The 23,686-nt window shown below is 40.1% G+C and overlaps 3 protein-coding genes across 14 annotated transcripts in view; 1 reads left to right on the top strand and 2 right to left on the bottom strand.

Annotated features, from left to right (window-relative positions):
- Window positions 1-3,573, bottom strand: part of Ttc19 (tetratricopeptide repeat domain 19) — a 44,592-nt gene extending 41,019 nt beyond the window's left edge. For all 10 annotated transcript variants that reach the window (XR_013343982.1, XR_003302854.2, XR_013343979.1 and 7 more), the window contains exons 1-4: window positions 3,342-3,573; window positions 3,129-3,256; window positions 1,178-1,288; window positions 697-735 (exon numbers count right to left, since the gene is read on the bottom strand). Coding sequence is in view for 3 of the 10 variants with exons in the window: in XM_077801003.1 (XP_077657129.1) it covers window positions 697-735; window positions 1,178-1,288; window positions 3,129-3,256; window positions 3,342-3,525 (462 nt within the window). In the remaining 7 variants the exon portion in view is untranslated. The remainder of the gene's footprint in view (window positions 1-696; window positions 736-1,177; window positions 1,289-3,128; window positions 3,257-3,341) is intronic.
- Window positions 3,574-3,665: 92 nt separating this feature from the next.
- Zswim7 (zinc finger SWIM-type containing 7) lies at window positions 3,666-22,148 on the top strand. 3 transcript variants are annotated; one of them, XM_026411390.2, is made up of 5 exons: window positions 3,666-3,860; window positions 7,448-7,469; window positions 9,921-10,023; window positions 16,704-16,808; window positions 16,920-17,076. In XM_026411390.2, exons 1-5 carry the CDS (start codon window positions 3,785-3,787, stop codon window positions 17,031-17,033), a joined length of 420 nt encoding a protein of 139 aa, XP_026267175.1. In that variant the 5' UTR covers window positions 3,666-3,784; the 3' UTR covers window positions 17,034-17,076. The 3 variants fall into 3 exon arrangements, with proteins under 3 accessions (XP_026267175.1, XP_026267176.1, XP_026267174.1); XM_026411391.2 differs by lacking the exon at window positions 16,920-17,076 and adding an exon at window positions 21,831-22,148 and having other exon boundaries at window positions 3,669-3,860; XM_026411389.1 differs by lacking the exon at window positions 16,920-17,076 and adding an exon at window positions 18,144-18,579 and having other exon boundaries at window positions 3,673-3,860.
- The window catches only part of Adora2b (adenosine A2b receptor), a 24,472-nt gene continuing 20,354 nt past the window's right edge, over window positions 19,569-23,686 (bottom strand). Inside the window, exon 2 of the mRNA XM_026411388.2 lies at window positions 19,569-20,905. Coding sequence (XP_026267173.1) covers window positions 20,242-20,905 — 664 coding nt within the window. The 3' untranslated portion in view covers window positions 19,569-20,241. The remainder of the gene's footprint in view (window positions 20,906-23,686) is intronic.

Below are 23,686 nucleotides of genomic sequence, written 5' to 3'. Positions count from 1 at the left end.
TTTGGAAGGAAAATGGACCAAAGTATCAGGGTCCCACATCCTGTGTATCTTAATCTACTCTGTGGATGAGTAGAAATCAACTTCTCATCAAATCACTGTGGCAGAGATTGCAAATTGGCCCCAATAGTCACTCTCCCATCATTATGGCTATAAAATCCCCTCAATTTTTAGCAGATCAGCCTTCCTTAAAGCTACATGTAGTCATATGATGAAATTGTGGCCAGGAGTTGCATGCAGGAAGAATATGAACTTTTTAAACCATAACTTATAAGGATGCTGCTTGCCCTTCACCTTCTTTTTCTCCCTTCCTGCAGGCTGGAAGTGAGTCAGCTCACCCATGCAGCTTAGAAAGAACCAGACTTCTGAACCAGACAGCAGAGATGCCTATCTTGCCTTTAGTCTTTGACCTACATGTAGACTCACTTCAGGGGCTGGTGTTGTGGCTCAGCGGCAGAGTGTTTGCCTAGCACATGCAAGGCCTAGGGTTCGATCCTCACACCACATAAAAATAAATAAAAGTAAAGGTATTGTGTCCAACTACAACTAAAAAATATATGTCAAAAAAAAGAGAAATAACTTCATCCTCTCTGAGTCACTATATTCTGGGTCATAGTAGCTTAGCCTGTATCATTACTATTGCGTTCCCTAGAGGCTCGTATTTCACAAATTCAAAATATTACAAAATGATTTACTTACATTTTCTAGTTGACCCCGTATAAACGCTAAGTTGGCCATCTAAAAGCAAATTATAAATTGTTCAGTTTAGAGCACTGTGTTCCTACTTATCCAAAAACCTTTAAGCTAAAGATTCCCTTTGGCAGTCACCCTCTGAATTAAAAAAACAAAAGTTCAAAGTGGATAAAGTATGTCACCAGTTAATCTGCTAGCACAGTACAGCAATGGTATAAGAAGCAAATACTTTGTTGCATATACTGTTGATAATAAATGAAATCTAGATCTACTTATCATTAAAGAAACAAAAGCTATTTGTTTCTTTTTGGTCGGGAATTGAGACGTCTCATAAGTGATTCTGCCAATGGTTTAAAAGAAAAAAGAAAATGACAACAATGAAAATAGAGCTTTCAAACACCCCAACGGTCAGGAATAGAAATCAGGAAGAACAATCCTTTTCAAGCATCCACTCTTCTTCATCAGTAGCTCTGATTAGAAGAGTTACCAAATCATAAGTGTAAGTGATGGCTTTCAGGTTATCGCTCTGATAGGCAAGGCGAAGAGCATCACGCAATATTAGCTCAGCCTCTTCTGGTTCATCTTTCATGATGCTCAACTAAAAAGAGAAGAAAAAGAAAATAACATTAAATGATGTATAAGGAAAGCACATGCATGTGCTTCCAGAAAGAAGTACAGATGGCTATACATCCCAATTCATAGAAAGAAGCTATTCATTCATCAGATACTTACTGACTCCTACTATGCAGCAAGCATTGTCTATAGATGACAAGGAGGTCAGCCTCCCTGGCAGCTATATGTGGCTATGTGTAATGAAGTTTTTGCCAATAGATGCAGGCAGAAGGAATGTGAGAAATCTTTATATCGTACTTTATAAGAAATCTGTTTGTCCTTCATCTTTTTCCTTTTTTTTTTTTTTTGGTAGCAAGGATTGAACCCAGGGGCACTTAACCACTGAGTCACCTCCCTATCCCTTTTTATGTTTTATTTTGACACAGGGTCTCATAAATTTGCCAAGGCTGGTCTTAAACTTGTGATCCTCCTGTCTCAGCCTCCCAAGTCACTGGGATTACAGCCACACACCAGTGCACCCAGCTCATCCTCTTTTTCTCTTCCTTCCTTTAGGCTGAAGGGGACCATGGGGGGGGGGGATAGGCTTAATTACAATTCATTAATAGCTATGAAGAAAAACAATGGAAAGAAGTGAGAAGGACAGGGGCCTGAGGTTATAGCTCAGTTGGTAGAGTGCTTGCCTTGCATGCACAAGGCCCTGGATTCAATCCCCAGCAAAAAAAAAAAAAAAAAAGGCAAGTGAGGAGGAGGAGTCTCCTCCAATGGAAATCAGGGAAATCTTCCAAAGAAATAAGAATTAAACTGAGGAACAAAGGGTGACAGTAAGTCAACCAAATATGGAATTGGGAGGAAGAATGACCCACAGAGAATGAGTGAAGCCTGTACAGGTTGAAGAGAATGGTTCTTCAGAAGAACTGCCAGGAAAGAAATGTGAAGAATGGTGAGCCAGAGCATTACTGCAAATGAATGGGTGAGGTAGGCTGGTTTAGATCTTAGGATCTTGCTGACCATGGCAAAGAGTCTGAATTTTAACAAGTGCAGTGGGAAATTTCTCAGAGTTGTCAGGCAAGAGTGATGTGAGCTGGTTTGCATCTTTAAAATATCACTAAGGCTGCAGTATGGAAAATGCATCGTAGGTATCACTAAGACTGATGTATGGAAAAGGAATTGTAGAGGGTCAAAAGACCCTCTTCCAGTTGGTGACAGTGACTGCACTAGGATGACAACAGCAAGGGAAATAGAGAAATGGGCCATATTTGAAAAATATTTTGCATTTGGTGGCAACAGGAATTACCGCTGTGTACTGGAAGGCAATGATAGAGTACCACAAGTTTTAGGAATGATGCTGAGAAACTGATGGTCATAAAGATAAAGAATGTGTTGGAAAGGCATTCAAGAGGAAGAGTTTGGTTTGGGGCATTTTTAAGTCTGAGAGGTAGATGAGGCCTTACAGTGGAGACAGAATGTAAACAGCAAACTGAGAGAGCCTGGGGTGAAAAAAAAAAAAGGGAATATTAAGGGGAAAAAAAAGATATGGAGAAAAGGAAGAATTGCATTTTAAGGATCGTAGTATGTGCAAATAATGCCCACTTCATCTTGGCTGGTTAATTGATTAAAAACAACCATAAAACATTTTCAATAATTTGTTCAAACAAAAGAAACATGCCAAGGGTGCCATCTCCACCTGCACTTGAGACTGCAGCAATTTTACTGCAGGTTTTAGAGACGGACCAGACTGAATGGATCCCAACCTCCCCCCCTCTGATGATCCATCTAATTTTGGGCATTTTTATCCTCCGAGCCTCCATCCACGTTTCGGCAAACTATAGGGAAGGCCTCGCTCACAAGGGCTCACGAAGCCTCACCTTGGCTCGCTTCAGCAGCTGAATGATCTCGGCCTCTGCCTCGTCCGCCGCATCCTCAGCGGCGGCCCCGCCCGCTCCCTGCTGTTCCTCCGCATCTGCCGCAGAAGGCCTCGAGAACCAGGAGAGCGCTGCAGGAAGGGGCTCTGAGGTCACCGGGCCCGGCCCGCGCCCCGGTCCCCGCCCGGCCTGCCCCGCCCGGCCCGCGCCCCTCACCTGCCAGTAGCGGCAGCAGGCCAGGGCCGCGGCCGTGCGGCGTAACTCGGGGTGGCGGCACCTCCATCTCGGGCCCGGGGCCTCCTGCCAGCCCGGGGAGCAGGCGCGCCGAGTAGCCTCGGTACCGCCGCCCCGCGGCCCGCAGGAGGCCTCGACCCCGGCTCCACCTCAGGAGCCGGTACATGCTCCCGCCGCGTCCTCTGCGCACTGCAGGCCGGTCGGATCCCGGGACGCCCCGCCCCCTGCGCAAAGGGTTCGCCGGATTGGTCGGGCCATTACGTCCAAGAAGGCGTCATCGTTGCTTTCCGCATGCGCGATGACGTACACCGACGTCACGGTCTCGCCCCAACCCCAGTGGCGGCGGGATTCCTTCGCAGGTTATCGTAGCAGGTCGGAGTTCGGGGGCCTAAGATCTTGTTGAAGAGGATGCAACCTGTGGCATCATGGCTGTCACGTTACCCGTGGTCGTAGAGGAGCTCTTGAGCGAGATGGCCGCGGCAGTGAGGGAAACCGCACGAAGTACGGGTCGTAGGCCGTGCGTGGCTGCTTTGTGGGCCTCGGAACACGTCGAGGGGGTCGGGGGTGCCAGGGCCCACGGGCGCGGGGTTCCGGGCCCCACCCGGGTGGGCACTGTGAACTGCCCGAGTTTTTTCCCTTATCTCTAAACTCCAGGCTCATGGAAAACAATAAAATTAAATAGAAACATTTCGGTCATAAAAGTCAGATCCATTTAACAGATATTTAAGGAACAGTGGCAGGTGGTGGCACTCCTCCCGCCGGGGCGAACAGGCCAATGAGGAGGACAGAAGCTCTGGGACTAGCGTTGAGTACACGTGAGAGGGGCTTGGGAGGTTGAAAGGACCGAATCCTGGAAAAGCTAGCTCTTAAGTTATTTCATTCGAAACTCTGAATTTTAAAACATAATTTTTCTCAAGTCCTAATGTTAACTTTAAAAACTCTTCATATACTTTGTTCAGAAAGTAAATACCTTAGGGTCACAAACCCAAATGCATATGCTAATTTCTGGAGTAAATCTGGATGCTCTAAAAGTCTTTCTTCCAGGGACCAGCAGAGGGTGCTTTATGCCTATGTCACTAATATCATGGAGCCAGGATCATCTCAGCATTACAAATTTTAAAAAAGGATATTTCAAATCAAAATGTATGGACTATTCGAACTACTCTTACAGTGTAAAGATGGCCACTCTGTAAACAAAAGCCAAATTAGGTTTCAAGACTGCCATTGCTTATGTACTTGCATGGCTTTTGTGTGCTTCAATATGGGTTATTTTGCATTACTGTTTTTAAAAGACTGAGAAAAGTAAAGCAACTTTTGTTTTCTCATTTCAGTCAGAATTTACTGAGGGTTAAACGTCCTGATTCCAGAAAGGATGGGGGGAAAGCTAATGTATTGTCAGTTCAGTGTTTCTTGTCTAAGCTTGAACGGTCTGAGAGTTCAAAATGGAATCAACTTTTACTGGAGTATGTCAGAATGGATCAAACCTTAGGCCGACAATCTTGAAGGGGACCATAGTAAGTGCTGTTGACACTCATGGCTGGGACACAAGGACCACTGACATTTAATCATGTTTATTTTTTAGCAGACTTGTTTTTTAGTCTTAGAACCTTCCTTAACCCCCATTCTTCAGTGCTAATAGTTTTAAATAAAGATTCAAAGCTTGTGTAAGGATATGTAAACTAGTTGTAGCTGAGCCATGTAGGAAATTAAGATTACATTTCCTGTGTTACTTTTTGGTTCCCCTGGAGTTACAGTTGTCTTGGTTTGTTTAGTTTTCTGTGTATTTATCCATAATTCAACCCCACATTCTATCAGTGTTCTAAATCTCTACTCAACATGTTCGAATGAAAAAGGTGTTCATCAATTTCATTTTTCTGAAGAAATCTCTCCTAGAGCGTTCTGACTTGTCTAATATGAATTGGCTGATCTCATCTGTCTCCTGAGATCTCCCTTCACCATTATTATCCTGGGAATTCTCTTTACCTATGTTGGGCCTTATATTTAGTATATCCTACAATTTTCTTTTCTTGGTTTTCTACCTTATTTTATGGAGCATAAGCTCTTGTAGCTTCGTGAAGAAGGGGATGAAAGGGTGTGAGATGTACTTTTTAAGGCTTAGCATGTCTGAAAGTTTTTCTGTACTCACACTTAATTGATAGGTTGGCTAAGTGTTAAATTATATGTTGGAAATAATATTTCTTGAGACATCTGAAAGCATTATTATGCTATCTTCTATCTTCTAGTGTTTCTCCTTATTTTTTTATGTGACTTTTATTTTTCTGGAAGTTGAATCACACTTGTTCCTCAGTATCCTTAGAGGATTGGTTGCAGGACCTCCTGTGGACATCACCGATGCTCAAGTTCTTTATTTAAAATAGCATATAACCTATACATATCCTCCCATAAACTTTAAATCATCTCTCAATTACTCATAATGTTTGGTACATGTAAATGCTACATAAGTAGTAGTTGTACTGTATTGCTTAGGGAATAAAGATAAGAAAAAAATCTACATGTTCAGGTACAGGCACAGAGAATATTTTTCCAAATTTGTTGTTTGTTTTGGTTTTGTTTTTAATCCAAGGCTGGTTGAAACATGGAACCATATAAAATCCATGGATTTGGAAGCTCAACGGTATCTTTTCTTTATGACCAGTTTTTTAGAATCTTCTGATGAGAATTATTTTTTATTTTTTCACTCTACCATGTGGGCACTCAGTGGCCCCTTTCAGACTAGGAATTCATATTCTTCAGTTCTGGGAAATTTTCAAATTGGATTGACAAGTTTTGTTTTTTCCTAGTGTTTCCATTATTCAGTTCCTGAATGCCCTTTATTGTTCCTCTTGAGTGATGTACAATTTCTCATATATTTCATTTTTTAAATTTTCTCCACTTCCTAGGAACTTTCTTTAACTGAATCTTTCAGATTCCTTTTTTTAGAATTTCTGCTGTCATATTTACAATTTTTTTCCCCTGAAGATCCCTTTATTATATCTTGTGCCTGTTTTACAGTTGCTTTGCTTGTTTTTTTCTCTGATAATATTGATAGGTGTTTGAAATATTTTCTCTCCGCAGTTTTTTCTCTAGTTTGCTTCTGTTTGTTTTGTTCTCTGTCTTTTTTCCTTTGTTTCCCAGTAATTCTTAGTTGTCTAGAATGTTTAAGTGTGAAGACTCTGGATATAGAAGAGCTTATGGATGGTTAATGTCATTGTAATTGTTTTTACTAGGCTAGTTGGGGAAAACATTCCACTGTCATTCCTCTTGGCTTGGTCAGAGTCCCCAGGAAAGACTGCCCAAAGGGTAAAGCCTGATTGTATTACAAGAGCCATATTGAGGAAGAGAGCATGAGGTCCCCTGTTTTTCATGTGACACCTTAGCTCCATTGTGTGTACCTGGAATTTTCCTCTAGTTCAGATAGCATATGTTTGAATCTCTCCAGAAAATGAACCTAGTCTTTTGTCAGAGCGCAAAGACAGCAGCCATCTATAGCTAGGCCGTAGATTACTTCTTAAACATATATATATATATATACACACACACCTTTATTTTATTGATTTATATGTGGTGCTGAGGAGGATCAAACTCGGGGCCCCACATGTGCCAGGCAAGCGCTCTACCGCTGAGCCACAACCCCAGCCCATAGACTTTTTGTTATCTTAATGTCCCTGATTGATACCAGCCTCCAGAACAATCTGGTACTACCAATTTTGAGAATTTCTTTTTTTGGTGGGGGATTGAGGGGAGTAAGGTAGAGGAGAAGTATTGGATTCTGTAATTAAATCAGCTTGGTGCTTGACTCTCCCCCACTGCTAGCCTAGGATTCAGTTTTTTCAGATCTTGTGAATTATTTTTCACTCTTCTATCTACTTCCAGTTTATCTTAGTATTGTTTCTTCCTGCCTTTTTCATTCTTGGGAGTTTATGGGTTTTTTTACTGTTTTAGGCGGATTTAGGGAAGGAACAAAATTATATACATAGGTTCAGTTTGTCATTTGTAAGCCTTTTTGATGGTAGTCTTTTTTAAGATTTTTTGTGTCTGTGGTCACTAGTATAACATAATTAACTTTTTTTTCTATTCCCATTTTACAGTTCCTGATGAGCATCTATCATCGTAAGTACACACACACACTGTTGTGCTTTGATTTTTTTTTTTTAAACTCTAGTGTATTTTAAGGGCCAAATCTTTATCAATTCTTAATTCTTAACTTTTTTTTTTTTATGGTGCTGGGGATTGAACCCAGGGCCTTGTGCATGCAAGGCAAGCACTCTACTGATTGAGCTATATCCCCAGCCCTTGATTCTTAACTTTTAAAACTAGTCTTATTGAACTAGTTAACTACTAAATATTTTTCACATGATTTTTAAAAATCTCAGATGAATAGCCAACAACATTATACAAGGCGTTCCTATATTGCCCTATTTGCAACTCTTCTTTAACACCGTTCTATAAATTAAACCTGTTCCACTGGCACATAAAAAAAAAAAATTAGAAGTATACCTGTCTTCAAAGAAAGACAAATGTGGGACTGAGGTTGTGGCTCAGCAGTAGGGTGCTTGCCTCCCACATGCGAGACCCTGGGTTCAATCCTCAGCACCACATAAAAAAATAAATAAGTGAAATAAAGGTGTTATGACCAACTACAACTAAAAAATAAATATTTTTTAAAAAGACAAATGTTATTTCCAGGTGATATCACTATTAAAAAAGAGAGAATTTTAAATGGCCAATTATTTTACAGAAATCAAAAATCATTTAATCTGATTTATAATTCAATAAATTGTGGATGGAACTACTAAAAAAAAGTCCAAGAATACAATTACAATCTCAATAGCAATAAAAAGAATACAAAATCCAAGAATACAATTACAATCTCAATAGCAATAAAAAGTAAAAGCTACCCAAGAATAAGTGACGCTTAATTGTTTTTATTTTGATTTTTGGTGGTACTAGGAATTGAACCCAAGAGCACAACCACTGAACTACATCCTCAGCCCTTTTTTTTTTTTCTTTTTTTTTGGGGGGGGGGGAATAGGGTCTCATTAAGTTGCCCAGGCTGGTCTCAAACTTGAGATCCTCCTGCCTCAGTCTCCCAAGTAGCTGAGATAACAGGAATGCACCACCTTGCCCAGCTACCAGTAATTATCTTAATGGTAAGGAAGTAGAATTTAGGAAAGTGCTTTAACCTTTTCTGTATTTCTCAGATTTTTCATAAGAATTATACATTATTATAAGAAAAATTAATTACCACTTTAAAAACAAAACGGGCAATCATAAAAAATGCAAATAGCCAAAAATGTTGCAGAAAAATACAAAATAAAGATAACTGTTCATCTTTTAAAACTGGAAACCACAGAAGAAATTTGGTAGAAATATGGAGAAGGGCATAACTGATACCTTGCTGGTAGGAATGTACATTGGAAAGTAACTTGGCAACAGGAAATAATAGCTTTTAAAACATATTCTTTCACCTAGATATTCCACTTATAAGAATATATCCCAAGGAAGTAATCATGGTTGTTCATAAAGATTTTACAGTGAGAATATTAATCCAGTATTGTTTATGGTAGTAAAACAAAAACGCTGAAAACAATCTATCCAAAAGAGTTGGGGAGAATAAAAGTAAAAATCTTTGTAACCATTCTTTGTTCAAGAGATGCTTGCAGTAGGTTCTAAAGAAGACAAAGCAGGTTTAAAATTTTTCTAATGTTAACTGATTACCTTTGATTATTTTTACCATGTTTTATTGATTTTTTTATTGACTAAATCTTTAACATGTTTAATATAAAAATTTTAAAGAGCTCTTTCCTATTCCTTCAATAGTTTTGCACCTTAGACTAGTAATATAGAAAAATGAAGTAAGTTATTTTTTAATTTCTAAAACACTAACATATATATGTATGTGTATGCATACATATATGTATACATGTGTATATGTGTGCACATACATTCTTGTATAATAAAATCAGGAAGGAAACCAGTAAATATTTGGGGCTAGAGATAGGTAATACTCAGTGATAAAGAATGTGCTTAGCACCTTTGAGGCCCTGCATTGAATTCCCAACACATAAACACACAGAAAAAAAGAGAATGGAAACACTACGCAGAAGTATAAAAGAGGGTTTCATTATCAGTATAAGTTACTCCTTTTATTAAAAAAGAACATCTGAAATAAATGAACAAGAATATTAATATATATTAATTCTAGGGAGCAAATGAGTCCATGGATTTTGCTATATTATTTCCTGTTTTTCCAAATTAAAGTGAATTTTTTTAAATGCTGAGAATGAAGAGGGCAGGATAGCTCAGTGGTAGAGTGCTTGCCTAGCATGCATAAGTGGGTTCTATCCCCAACACTGTCAAAAAAAAAAGAGGGCTGGGATTGTGGCTCAGTGGTAGAGCATTTGCCTAGCATGTGCGAGGTCCTGTGTTCAATCCTCAGCACCACATAAAAAGAAAGAAAGAAAGAAAAGAAAAGAAAGTGCTGAGGATAGTGAACCTTTGGGTCAAGTTACTAAGGTGACTGGCAATCAGCCCTTCTAATCTGAAGCCTCCATCTCCCAGGCTGAAGTTTATCTTTGGCTCATCAGCCATTCAAGCCTTGGACCTAGTTGATCGACAGTCCATCACTTTAATCTCATCGCCCAGTGGAAGGCACATTTACCAGGTAATAAGTCCAGAAGTGGGATAATCTCAACAGAAACCCTTAGGATAGAATGTTTTCATGTCTCTCTGGAAGCTGATAACCAGCTTGAAGTATTTCCTAACTGTTGAAAAGGTTTTGACCCATTTTAGTAAAGTTAACATATTAGTGATTTTTTAAAATGTGTATGTACTTATTCAAAATTGATAAAACTGCATATTTATGGCATAAATGGTGTTTTGATATATGTGTACCTGTGGGATGACTAATTCAGGCTATTAACATGTCCATTACCTCGCATACTTATTTTTTTGTAGTGAAACCAACTTAAAATCTACTCTTAGAAAATTTCAAGTATACAATTCATTGTTGTTAACTGTTATCATCATATTGTACAGTAGATTTCCTGAACTTATTCCTCCCGCCTAACTGAAATCTTGTGCCCTTGAACCACCATCTCCTCCATCCTTCAATCTCTTAGTAACCATTCTTCTCCTTTTTGAGTTTTGAGTTTGACTGTTTTTGATTTCACATATAAATGAGATCATGACTGAGTATTCCATCTTTTTGTGTCTGCCTTGTTTCATTTAATATACTATCTCCAAGCATTTTAGTAATTAAAAGAAATATTTCCAAGAAATATTTTCAGTACCAGCAATAATGTAGAAAGCCTTTCTGTCAGGTCTGATAGAGTATAGTTTAATATTTTTTTAATATTTTTTAGTTATAGATGGACACAATGTCTTTATTTATTTTTATGTGGTGCTGAAGATCAAACCCAGTGCCTCACACTTGCAAGGCGGACGCTCTACCTCTGAGCTACAGCCCCAGCCCAACTTTTGCTTTCTTACCGTTGATAATAGAAGCACATCCTCCCCATAAATTTATAGATATTTACATCTTGTTCATAGTCTTGCTTATAGGCAAAAGCCAAAATGTATTTTGAGGTCCTTCCACATGATCAGAATGATTTATCAAAAATGATCTTTCAAATTGTTGTCAATAAATATTTATTAAGGGTCAAACTGCTGAATACAGTTTACTTGGACCTTAGTTTTGCTCTCTTCAAGCTTATGATAGGGATAGATAGATTTGTGAAGTAGCAGCCTCTTATCAGACTCTGAATTACTTTCATGTGTTATTGATTATTCCCACCACAAGACTGCAAAGTACATTTCTGTAGGAAACTTAAATGAAGAAAAGTAAAGTAACATGCTGGGGTTATGGCTCAGTGGCAGAGTGCTTCCCTAGCATGTGTGAGGCACTGGGTTCGATTCTCAGTACCGCATATAAATAAATAAAAAATAAAGATCCATCAACAACTAAATTCTTTTTTAAAAAGTAAAGTAATAGTTGTATCTGGTTACCTCACATTGCCTGTTCTATAATCTGAGACTAGAATAAAGACTATATAAATGGCAGACAAAAGTGTTACTCCTCCTGGCTATATGAAACAAAGGTAAAAGCAGCTGGGGTTGGGCGAAGGGACTCTTTTTTTTCCTGGTACTGGGGATTGAACTGAGGGGCACTCAACCACTGAGCCACATCCCCATCCCAATTTTGTATTTTATTTAGAGACAGGGTCTCACTTGAGTTGCTTAGGGTCTTGCCATTGCTGAAGCTGGCTCGGAACCCAAGATCCTCCTGTCTCAGGCATGCACCACTGTACCCAACTTAGGGAAAGGACTCTTAGGAAATAAAAATATTGGCAGTGGTTCAGAGTTTTGTGTCTGGCTTCAAAGCCATCAGCTCTCATTTGTTTTCCAGGCTTTGCTGAAGACCAGAACACGAGAATAGAATTTTTTCATTGTTTAAATTCTGTTTTGTTTGGTTTTTTTACAAATAACTTCTCGGAGCTGAGACCAGTTAGTTAACTCTCATTGAGAGACCATATCAATTAATTCTTAGGAAGTGAATGACTTCAGCAAAGAAATAGGTGCCTTTGCTCAGTGAATTCACTTGCCATTCTTCATTATAGCATAACTTCCTTGACATGGCAGAGTCATCCTGTGTTTCCTCATTAAGGAGAATAGAGTAGTGTTGGATGCTATAGATAAAACTATTGAATAGTATTTTCCTACTCAAAAGAGACTGCCTAGTAGGAAATTCTGACATGGTGAACTTACAGATATATACTCAGTCACTAAATTTATTATTTATACATGAATAGGTATTTCTGAAATCTTTTCTGATATTTTATGTTTGTTTTGTTTTGTTGTTTCAGGGGGAGGGTACTGGGGATTGAACTCAGGGGCACTCAACCACTGAGCCACATCCCCAGCCCTATTTTGTATTTTATTTAGAGTCAGGATCTCCCTGAATACTTAGCACCTTGCTTTTGCTGAGGCTGGCTTTGAACTCACAATCCTCCTGCCTCAGCCTCTCAAGCCACAGGGACTACAGGTTTGTGCCACAGCACCCAGCTTTATATTTGTTTTTGTTTTTTTTTTTAAATATATATGTATATTTTTTATTTGTAGTTGGACACAATACCTTTATTTTATTTATTATTTTTATGTGGTGCTGAGGATTGAACCCAGTGCCTCGCACGTGCTAGGAGAGTGCTCTACCAGTGAGCCATAACCCCAGCCCCTATATTTGGTTTTTATGTGACTTAGATACCTGAAACTAGAGGGCCCCTTCACATTTTCCCCATGTCTTTTAGTTTTGGAATTTTGGTCTCAGTTCCATTATCAGCATAACATTTAGCCTGGGCAAGCAGATGTCTGGCTGACCTCTAGTTCTGTGATCTGATCATTAATTAAAATGTTAAAGTTGTTTAAAATATTTTAATTATTGTTGATGTCTTGTTCCTCCAGTATTCAGTGTGACTTGTTTAGTTTTTGTCATTCACATCCTATATTACATTCCATTGCTTTGTTAGTCATAAAAAACTCTAACTTTCTAGAATTGTGACTATCAGCTTGGAATTTGAATTAAATGAGTCTGAAGAAATCTTTATAACCCCTCAGGTTAACCTTAGTGGTTGCATTATATAGTACTATAGTAAGAATTTGGTTTAAGTTGGGGGTGGGGGGGTTGTAAAAAGATAAAAGCTGAATCGGACACTGCCTTGTCTTTCTACAAGAGAACTTTTATTCCATATGTCAACCCTAATATTATTACTGTCCACCAGATGTAATGTGTACTTATTCTAAAAGTCATCATTTTGTTGCTATCACCTGAGCTGCTTTTTAGAAACTTTGGCTCAGTTTGAGAAGGGGTGGCAAAATTATGCAGTAACAATGACCTCCAAATCTGAAAGGCTTTAAAGAAACAAAGTTTTACATCTCCTTCATGCTATACATCCATCAGGAGTCAACTGCAGCTCTGCTCCCAGGCACCTTCACTTAGGAATCCCAGTTAGTAAATCCACCCCTATGTGGAATTCAAAGAGAAGAAGGCCTGTTGTGCTATAATTTTTAACATTTCTGCCTGGCTATTCATACTTTGCTGGCTAAGAAGCAAGTCACATAGCCAGTCTGTATTCAATAGAACAGGAATGTATAATCCTTTTTCCAGAGAGAAATAATACAGCTTACTGCTGCAAAGTATCATAAGAGGCTTGTAGTGGGCATAAAATAAAGCTGTACCCATGAATGTGTGACCATCTATGTGGGTCACCTCTTTAGAACCTAACTGAAGTCCTCCAAGCAAAGTTCCTACAAGTCCAATCTGAGTGTCCTCTTCTATGTATGTCCATTTTTTTAAAAATCACACCACTTCTGAGGATAAACATTCCAAACTATGAGTGGAAGAACTAGGAGCAATTCCTGTAAGAGGAGGTCATTTTTCATTGAAGGGTGAAGAAATTAAATTTTCCCTAAGGTCAATTTCCAGTTTTAAACAATTCTTACTCAGATTTCTGCCTGATTATTGGGTTCATTAGTTGTCCACTGCTATGTATGGTACATACTGCCTCTAGCAGTTAAACATTTTACTTTGCGTCTTAGCCAGCCTGTGAGAGGAGCGGGCAAGGGAACATCTGCAGAATTTATCCCCATCTTTAAGTCACCGGGCATTATTTCAACATAGTTCAGGAAGTATTCTAATAGATAGGGGCCCTGCAATAAGAAGGAAACACTGAATCATTCAAGTTGATGCAGAATTCCAGAGGCTTATGCCTGAGTAAGTTTATTTCTAGAGAGAAAAAGACACAGGAGGTAACTAAAGGAAGAATTCTAAAGTTTTATTCTTTGGTAGTAATTTGGAAACCCAAGAATTATTCATGTCTCTGTTGGATGTTCATTTTCTTTAGGATGAAGGAGGAAATAATCTGCTTTAATTTTCCTTCTTCAGTTAAGCCTTCCAGATGCACTAGGTAAATTTCTCTGTTCATACTTAGTGATGTAGGTGATAGATATGTTCATATAGGAAATTTATGTAGTGCTGAGGATTGAACCTAGTGCCTCACGCATGCTAGGTGAGCACTCTACCACTGAGCCCCAGCCCAAGATGTGTTTTTTTTTTTAAGAGAGAGAGCATTTTTTAATATTTATTTTTTTAGTTTTCGGCGGACACAACATCTTTGTTTGTATGTGGTTCTGAGGATCGAACCTGGGCTCATGCATGCCAGGCGAGCGCACTACCGCTTGAGCCACATCCCCAGCCCCCAAGATGTGGTTTTAATAACTAATTTAAACCGAGGCTAAAATCTTTAATGGTTACAGCAGGCATCTTACCCAATCATTGGCCATTCCTGGAATTCTAGGAACCCCCAAGGAATTCTGCTGATTTTGTCAAAAAACTTTACCAAGATGGCTGTGTCAACCAGGTGAGGTGGCACACACCTGTAATCCCAGCTGCTCAGGAGGCTGAGGCAGGAGAATTGGAAGTTTGAGGGCAACTTGGGCAACTTAGTGAGATCCTACCTCAAAATCAAATTTTAAAAAAGGGCTGGAGATGTATATGTCAGTGGTAGAGCCCCCATAGGTACAATCCCCAGTACTCCCACCCCCACCCCAAAAAGGATGGCTGTATCATGTGAACCAGTGAACACATGATACAAAGAAATACACATTTGAATCTGCTATTTCTGCTATGGTTAAAGCCTTATCTGTTGCTTAATTCTCTGTGGGGGAGAAAGAGAAAAGATCCTTGGATGGGAAATTATATGACAGTATAGTTTTAAAAAAACAAAAAACCCTGTAATCCCAGTAGTTCGGGACGTAGGATGTAGGAGGATCATAAATTCAAAGGCAGCCTCAATCACTTGGTGAGACCTTATCACAAAATTAAAAAAAAAAAAAAAAGGGATGGGGAAGTGGCTCAGTTGTTGAGTACCCCTGGGTTCAATCCCTGGTACCAAAGAATTTTTTTTTTTAAGTTCTGTGATTTTTTTTATTCAGATTAGTGTCTTCAAGCCTCTTCAAGCCTAAATATAATCCGAAGGCCCTCTGACAAATAATCTTCTAGTTTGGAAATTAACTTAAGGAATGAAACTTTGTTAGTCAGCCTCCCACCACTGTAACAAATATCTGAGATAAATCAACTTGAAAAGAGGAAAGGTTTATTTTGTTTCAGTTTCAGAGGTTTCAATCCATGGTTGCTTGGTCCTGTTGCTTTGGGCCTGTGACAGCAAATTATATACACGGCAAGAATATGTGGTGGATGAAGCCTGTTAACCTCATAGTAATCAGAAAGCAGAGAGAAGAAGGGTATAGGGTCCCAATATCCCCTTCAAGGGCACAGTCCCAGTGACCCAACTTACTCAAACTAGGCCCATTTCCTAAAGGTTTTGCCACCTTCCAGTAGTGCCACAGACCAGCAACCAAGCCTGTAATACCTTTGGAGCACATTGAAGATCCAAACTACAGTAAACTAACAAAAAGGTTTTGACTATTTGGTGGAAAAGAGACCTCCAACAGATTTGTCCAGTCAGGAATGAGGCTGTAGCTCAGGGGTAGAGCACCTGCTTAGCCCTGTTTCAATCCCCAATACAGGGCATGGGAGGGGATACAACACTAAATTTGTCCAGTCAAACCACTAACAGATCAGATTGTCCCTTTACCTGTCCTTTGTGTTCTTTTGACTGCCACCAAAGCTTTCTGTTCTTAGACTGAGCCTCTTAACAACCCCACATATATCTACATCCTCCTTCCATCCTGCTAAAAGAATGGGCAGATCTGGGCTTGCCTCTTTTCCGGAGACCTCCATCCTGAGCAGCTGAGTCATCCCTTTTGCAGGATTCTTTATATTCTCTCCACCCTCAAACGTTTTTCAAAAGCCCATTTCTACTTTCTTCTGAGACCTATCTTGCTTCCTGCCCAACCACTCACTCTGTACCTGTTTTCACTCTTTTCAGGTATGTGGTGGAAGCTTCAGAAACTTACATACATGCTGTGAAATACCAAATGTTAAGAAACCCCACAATAAAATGAGAGATTTCCCCTTCACACCTTGATAGTCAGCACATGGAGTAGGCCCTATGAATCACTAAGTATAGGAACAAATGGTTTGTGTGGATGGTTGAACTAGCCTGAAACTCTTCAGTTCCACTGTCCTAAAGGGTGAGCACTGAGGGGTAAGGAGCAGTTTGCATGCTCCAGGAAAAGAAGTTGAGTTTCCCCTTCTATGTAAAATAGTACTGCATTTCTTTCCAGTGCAGTTTGCAGAGACTTTGAATCATTAAATGGTTAAAGGGAAAGAGATGGCACCCAGAAGCACACCTTCTGAGAGCTGATCTATCTATCCTTTTTTCCTAGGTACTAGGAAGTTCTGGCAAAACATACACATGTTTGGCTTCTTGTCATTACTGTTCGTGTCCTGCATTTACCTTCTCAGTGCTGCGGAAGAGTGAAAGCCTACTGGTAAGGATGGGGAAGGCTCTTGCCACCGCAGTTAGGTTAGGAGATAAATTGCTAGCCCTTATTTAATGGTTTAAAAGTTGCACAAAATGGGAATTTATTTTTTTCCTCCAGTACTGGAGATTGAACCCAGAGGTGCTTACCACTGAACTCCACCCAGCCCTTTTTGAGATAGGATCTTGCAAAGTTGCTCAGAATGACCATGAATTTGCAATCATACTACCTTAGTCTCACAAGTAGCTGGGATTACCAGTATGTGCCAACAGGCCCAGCCACAAAGTGACAGTTTTACTGTATTAAAATAAATAATTTATTTCCTTGACTTCAGTGATTTTTATTTATTTATTTATTTATTTTTAAGATTTTTTTAGGCTTAGCCTACCAAAATGTCCTTTATAGAACTACATTGGTTTCTTGCTTTTTTATTTGAAAGGTCACAGCTTTGGGGAGGATAGAAAGGCAGTCCTGGAAGTTGGCACTGGGAACATAGATGGCCCAATAAAATTTGAAGCTAATTGTATGTTGGCAACTTGTATAACCCCAACTCCAGCCATGAGGTGTGGCTTCCTCCTACCTGTAAGACAGCTTGGTGCTACACTCAACCTTCACAAGGGGCAGGAATGCCTTTTGTCTGTCCCTCTCAATCTTTACTGATTTCCTCAGAGTCCAGAGCATTAAGCAAGAGCAGGACATATTCACACACTCCTTATCGCCTCTTGGGAGAAGGTCACTATTTCTCAGTCTTGGCAAAGAAGATAATGGAGTCTACCGCATTCTTCCCTTCATTTTACTCTGTTAACTTCTTAAACATCTTGGGAACTGGATGCCAAGTTGGGTGTCCCATTGTGCAAGAGGCCGCATTCATAGCTCATGTGCTATAAGTATATATCACCTATAAAATAACAGGATTGAATGAGGACCTCTTCAAGATCTGAAGCTGTGTTCTGTGACATAGGTCCAACTGCATCATCTCCCCAGAGTAGCAGACAGGCTGGGATATGCCAGAGTTCTACCACAACTCCTCCCTGACCCTCAGCCCTGCCCCTGAAGTATATAACAGTGGTTAAGTGAATAGACTATAGGTTCTGAGCATATGGTTAAAATGGAGTTAATACCTGTCCTCATGGGTAGCTGTCAGATAAGTGAGATAATCTGAGAAACACTGAACAACATAGTACCTCGAAGAATGTTAGCCATTGCCTTCCTTTCTAAAAGGAAGGAAGAACCTAACTGAAAGTACAGCAAACTTCCTTTTCCTTTCATATGATGGTAGGAGAAGTAGACTAGCCAGTCACAGCCCTGCTTGTTCCTAATATGTCTTTATGTTTTGTGTTCCAGTGTAAGCATCTCTTGGCAGTTTATCTTAGTCAGGTTATGAGGACCTGTCAGCAGTTAAGTGTCTCTGACAAACAACTGACAGACATGTTATTGATAGAGAAGAAACAAGAAGCTTAAAAAGTACAGATGGAACATCATTGTCTTTCAAAATAGAAATTCTATGGAGAAATGCATTCAACCTGTCATGGTTCTCAAGGAAAAGAGTTGAAATGGATCTTCCAGAGACTTGTGTTACTCTCCCTTTTCATCCTGGATTGCAGGACGAACTCTGGGAGCTGTGGGCTAGGGAGAGTGTGAATATGGTTTGGAGCCTATGACATTTTCCCATGAAAAACCTGAATCAGCCTCCGAGCCACTTGGGCAAAAAAATGTCCCTGGATGGAATTAAGCATTGTAACCTGAAATAAAGTCCAATAACATGCCGTGTCCACAATTAGTTAGCTTCTTAAGTGACTGAATTAGTAGTAATTCTTTAAAGGCAAGGGTGGCTGGTCAAACTGAGTTCGAGCAAGTTTAGATGAACAGGTATTGGTTCTTTTCCTGGGGTCCAGAAAATTACTCAGCAATAATAAAAGATCAGAGCAGAGAGATGGCCAAACAATAGTAAGTATGAAAGGACTCTCACCTTCTGATATATGTGGCTCTGGTGCCAGAGCAGCTTAAGTGGACTGTATTGCTAGTGATGCAGCCTCTATAACAAGGCCAGAGCTGGGTTTATTCTGCTTGTATAGCAGGGTCTTATAACTGGACAGACAAAAGGACAAACTTCAAATCATGTCCTGGAAAGAAGCTGTAGATACCAGTAGGGATTTTGAGTCTGAAGAATAAATTTTAAAAGGGTGGGGGTGGATAGGAGACCCAGATGGACCCCAAGAGAGAACAAGGAGCAACAGTAGGATAAGGATGAAAATGAGACAGGCTTCAGCCCAGCACAAGAGCTTCTTAATAAGTAAAGCAAATAAATAAATAATAAAGTAACAGCTAGAAGAGGATCGGAGAGGGACAAGGATGGCTGGTCTCTGCAGGGATTCATAAACCTGCACTTTACTGGAAAGGCAAGCAATGGATAAACAGATAAAATAGATGATTTTCTAGCCTAGGACACCCCCTTATCCCTGGGCCCCCTAAACACAAGGTATTAGTGAATGAATGCTGGGGAAAGCCCAGGGCCATACTAGTTGCAGTGCTGTTGTGGTTGACAGAGTTTCATTATGTTGCAGTGTAGAAAAATTAAAAAATCTACCAAGACTTGCTACTTCAGAAACATATAAAGAGTATTAGCCTGTCCTTACAAAGCACCCTTCAGATCACAGGCAATGGCTGCACCTGTGAGCAAGGTAATGCAGCATTATAAGCTAATTTTTAAAATAAAAGTTTTATTTCACTGAATATACATACACAATTACATGATTTTGCTTAGGAAAATTCTCACACTCTTGAGTTCCAACAGTTTTGCCAAACTTGAACTTAGGAGAAAAATAAAATTCAGTACCTAGCTCTAAAAGGGGGAATCCAGTAGAGGAGGGAACCCTGTTTGTCCAGGTTCTTCCTCTAGAGTACAGTTGTATATGGAATAGAATGGAGCCTAAAATTGTTACTTGATGATAATTCTGCTTAAGAATTTAGGAGACTATCATCCCCAGATTAATACAGCAGTTTCTTGATTAAAGAATTACATTTTTAGTATTCTTGGTAGCCTTTCTGGGAACAAGTTTACATTAGAACAACCAACTTTTTATTCTTCCATTGCCTTTAAGTTAAAAAATATTTGCATTAAAATAGTTCACAGTATTCACAGTAAAAGAGTTTCAGTCATTTTCTTCCATGAATCAGGCAGACTCAAAAATAAAAGTCTTTTAGAATCCATTCAAGTCATCAGCATCATCCACACAATAAGAGCAGCCGAACAATCATAAATACATTTGTTGACACTTAGAGTCTACTAACAGCATGTACATATTAGCTAGATATGTGGTAACTCCAGACAAGTGCTCAGAAGAGAGCCCAGATGCTTGGGAGGTGTAGCTGTCTTTCACAGGATCAGTCAATTGTATCCTATCCTTTGGAGGCTTTGCCCTCCAAGAGGCCAGAGCCTGGGTCATAGGCCCACACTGAGTGCAGGTTGTGGCCCAGCCTGCCCATTCCCGCTCTTGCCATCCGCCTGGCAGAGAACATACCTGGAGATGATTTTGTGAAAAGTATAGCGGAAGTCTCGGTTCCGATAGGCATAGACCATGGGATTGACCACTGAATTGGCATGTGACAGGAGAATGGCCATGTTCATGGCCCACTTGGGCTTGTCCTTAGCCTGGGCTGGCTGAAAAAGAGTGAAACAGTTGATGATATGTACTGGTAGCCAACACAGAGCAAAGATCCCCACAATCATAGCCAGGGATTTGGCGGCATGGATCTCCCGCTGGAGGGTAGTCCTGGAGTGGTCCATCAGCTCCATGCGCTGCAGCTGCCTGCAGGCCACCATGAAGATCTTGATGTAGATCACCAGCATGATGAGCAGTGGGGGAAGGACACATCCAAAGAAGTTGAAGTACACCATGTAGCTCATGGGGACCACATTCTCAAAGAGACACTTCACAAGGCAGCAGCTCTCATTCACGGTTCCATCCCAGGACTCCGTGCAGTTGTTGGTGGCACTGTCTTTACTGTTCCACCCCAGGAATGGAGTCAATCCAATGCCAAAGGCAAGGACCCAGAGCACTGCGATGACTCCTCTTGCTCGGGTCCCAGTGACCAAACTCTTATACCTATTCAAAAAACATCATCTGTTATGGTCAATTTACAGTACTCTGCAACCAAAGCCTGAGAGCTCACCTCTGCTTTTATTCCATGGCCCTTTCGCCCTAAAAGCCTGTCAGGTTCACCCACCAGAGCACCATGGCCAGTATTCACAATGAGAGAGACAAGCAAGTATAAGCAGAGCTTGTTAGTAAGATTTTCATTCATTTCTATTAAGTGACAAAGGACCATGACGAGGCATAGATACCTTTAAGGGGTAACTGTCATGACTTCAGTACCAATCTTTAATCTAAGTCTTCTGTAAGATGCTGCTCTAGGTAGTTGAGATAACACCAGTGAAAAGAACACACAAATTCCAACTCTGCTAAAGGTGAAGGGACCTACATCCTAGCAGGGGAAATAATGAATAAATAGTATGGAGATGCATGTGGTATAAAAAACTGAAGAAGCACAATGAGGAAGGTTAGGACTGGCAAGGACAGAAGTTTTCAAGAGATTGGTCAAAGGAGGCTTCATTGATGAGGTGACACTTAAACACAGGCATAAGGAAATGAACACTGGAGTCCCTGGTACCAGGTGGCACTGCTTGTGGCTCTAAGCAATAATCTTTCTCCCACAAATAATACAGGTAGTTTGCTTCAGACAATGTGCAGGATCATTTCCGAGTATCTCTACAAATTGCTGGCAAAGAAAAGTTCCAGCAATATCCTCTCTGTAGAGCACTGCTAGCAGTGGATTTGATAAAAATTTGGAAATACTAGTAACTGGCCCATAATACCTATGTAATGTATAAATTGTACTCAATGTAATGCATTAACTAAATGAAATAAAATTTTTTCTGTAACCTCTTGGGAGGGAGGAAACTAGAAACTAACTTGATTACGGTATCTTAAGACTTGTCTATGAGAAATATCCAACTTACTTTGCCTGCAGGGCCCTCCAGGCCTTGGGACCGCCTCTACAGTGCCTGCCTTTCCTAACTGATGGTTCCTTTCTGAATCTTGCTGCCCTCAACAACAGCCAAAAGACCTATTCATCTTTCAGTGATCACTTCTTTTCCTAATCACTTCTTTGGTAAACGGTGGCTGCTTCACTCTGGTCCCAGACACAAACTTATAATAGAGCCTGCTTATCTGTTACATATATGTTTTGCCTCAATCAGAATGTCAGTCTCCTAAGGACTGGGACCATGTCCCTTTGTACTGGGATTCCCAGACCTAACACAGTGCCTGATACATAGGAGTTCCTTAATAAAATGGTCATTTTATATTCATTCGTTATCTGAAAGATTCTGCTTACTAGTAATACTGCTTACTGGGGTCTTGGCCTCATACTGTGTGTGTGTGTGTGTGTGTGTGTGTGTGTGTGTGTGTTACTAGGAATCGAACCTGAGCCACAACCCCAGCCCTTTTTATTTTTGAGACAGGGTCTCACCAAGTTGCTGAGGCTGGCCTTGAACTTATGATCCTGTTGCCTCGGCCTCCCCAGTTACTGGGGTTATAGGCGTAAACCACCACCCCCGGTACCTTGTAATTCACAGTAATCTCTAATCTCTTTTTATAGTAAAGGCCCTCATTTGTAGGCCTATACTATAAATGACCTGCGAGGCTCAGTTGCTCACTGAATTTTTCTTGGCCAGTAAATCTATTTCCAAGCCTTCTGCTTCTTTCATTATTCAGGAAAGTAAAGCCTTCCTTTAAAAAATCTTATTCCTGGTGGCTGGGATTGTGGCTCAGCAGTAGAGCACTCGCCTAGCATGGGCGGGACCCAGGTCCGATCCTCAGCACCACATAAAAATAAATAAATAAAGGCATTATGTCCAATGACAACTAAAAAAATTTTTTCTTTTAAATAAAATTAAAAATCTTATTCCTTGCCATTGCCTCACCAAAGATGTGAATAACACAACTAGTCCCTGTAGGATAACAGAGAAACTTAAAGGCCAAGCACTTGGAATCACAGGATCCAGGTCCATGAGGCAGCCCACTCCCCAGCCCTGCCCTTTGCAAGACTCAGCTATAATGAGTTGAGCACAGCTGATTACAGGTCAACCCTGGCAGATGGGTTCTATTTGGGATATACAAATTATGGCACTTTCATTCTCTTGTTGGTGATTAGTCTGAGGTGGACAGTGAGACAGTTTGGACCAATGAGACATAAAAGTCTGCTAGGGGACCTCCAGGAAAGCTTGTATTTCCTAATAAAAGGAGAAAGACACATAAAAGAAGCTCTACCTGCATGCCTCTCTCTTTCTGCTTCTGATATCCTTGTAGGGGGTATGATGCCCAGAGCTACAGCATCCACCCCACCTTGTGATCATGAGGCACAAGCCTGAAGACAAAGTAGAAGGAAGGGAAGAACCCAGCTCCTTGAGGACATCTTTGAATAACTAGACCAACCCCAGAAACGTCATAGATCCACATTCTTGTTGTTTTTTTTTTAATATTTATTTTTTTAGTTGTAGTTGGACTCACTATGTGGTGCTAAGGATCAAACCCAGGTCCTCATATGTGCTAGGCGAGCGAGCGCTCTACTGCTGAGCCACAACCTCAGCCCCACATTCTTGTTTTTTTTTTTTTTGTTTTTGTTTTTTTTTTTTTTTTTTTTTTTTTTTTATTGTTGGTCATTCAAAACCCACATTCTTGTTTTAACAGATAATATCTTGATTGCTTGTACCACTGTTAGGTATTCAGTTATCTGCAGCCCAAAGCATACTAACTGGAGAGATTTTTTTTTCTAGTCCAACCTTTTTTTTTTTTTTTTAGGTATAGATGGACACAATACCTTTA

This window comes from Urocitellus parryii, chromosome 7 (genome assembly GCF_045843805.1).
Source record: "Urocitellus parryii isolate mUroPar1 chromosome 7, mUroPar1.hap1, whole genome shotgun sequence".
NCBI lineage: Eukaryota > Metazoa > Chordata > Mammalia > Rodentia > Sciuridae > Urocitellus > Urocitellus parryii.
The sequence above is the reverse complement of the archived record's forward strand: the minus strand, read 5'-3'. Positions and strand labels throughout refer to the sequence as shown.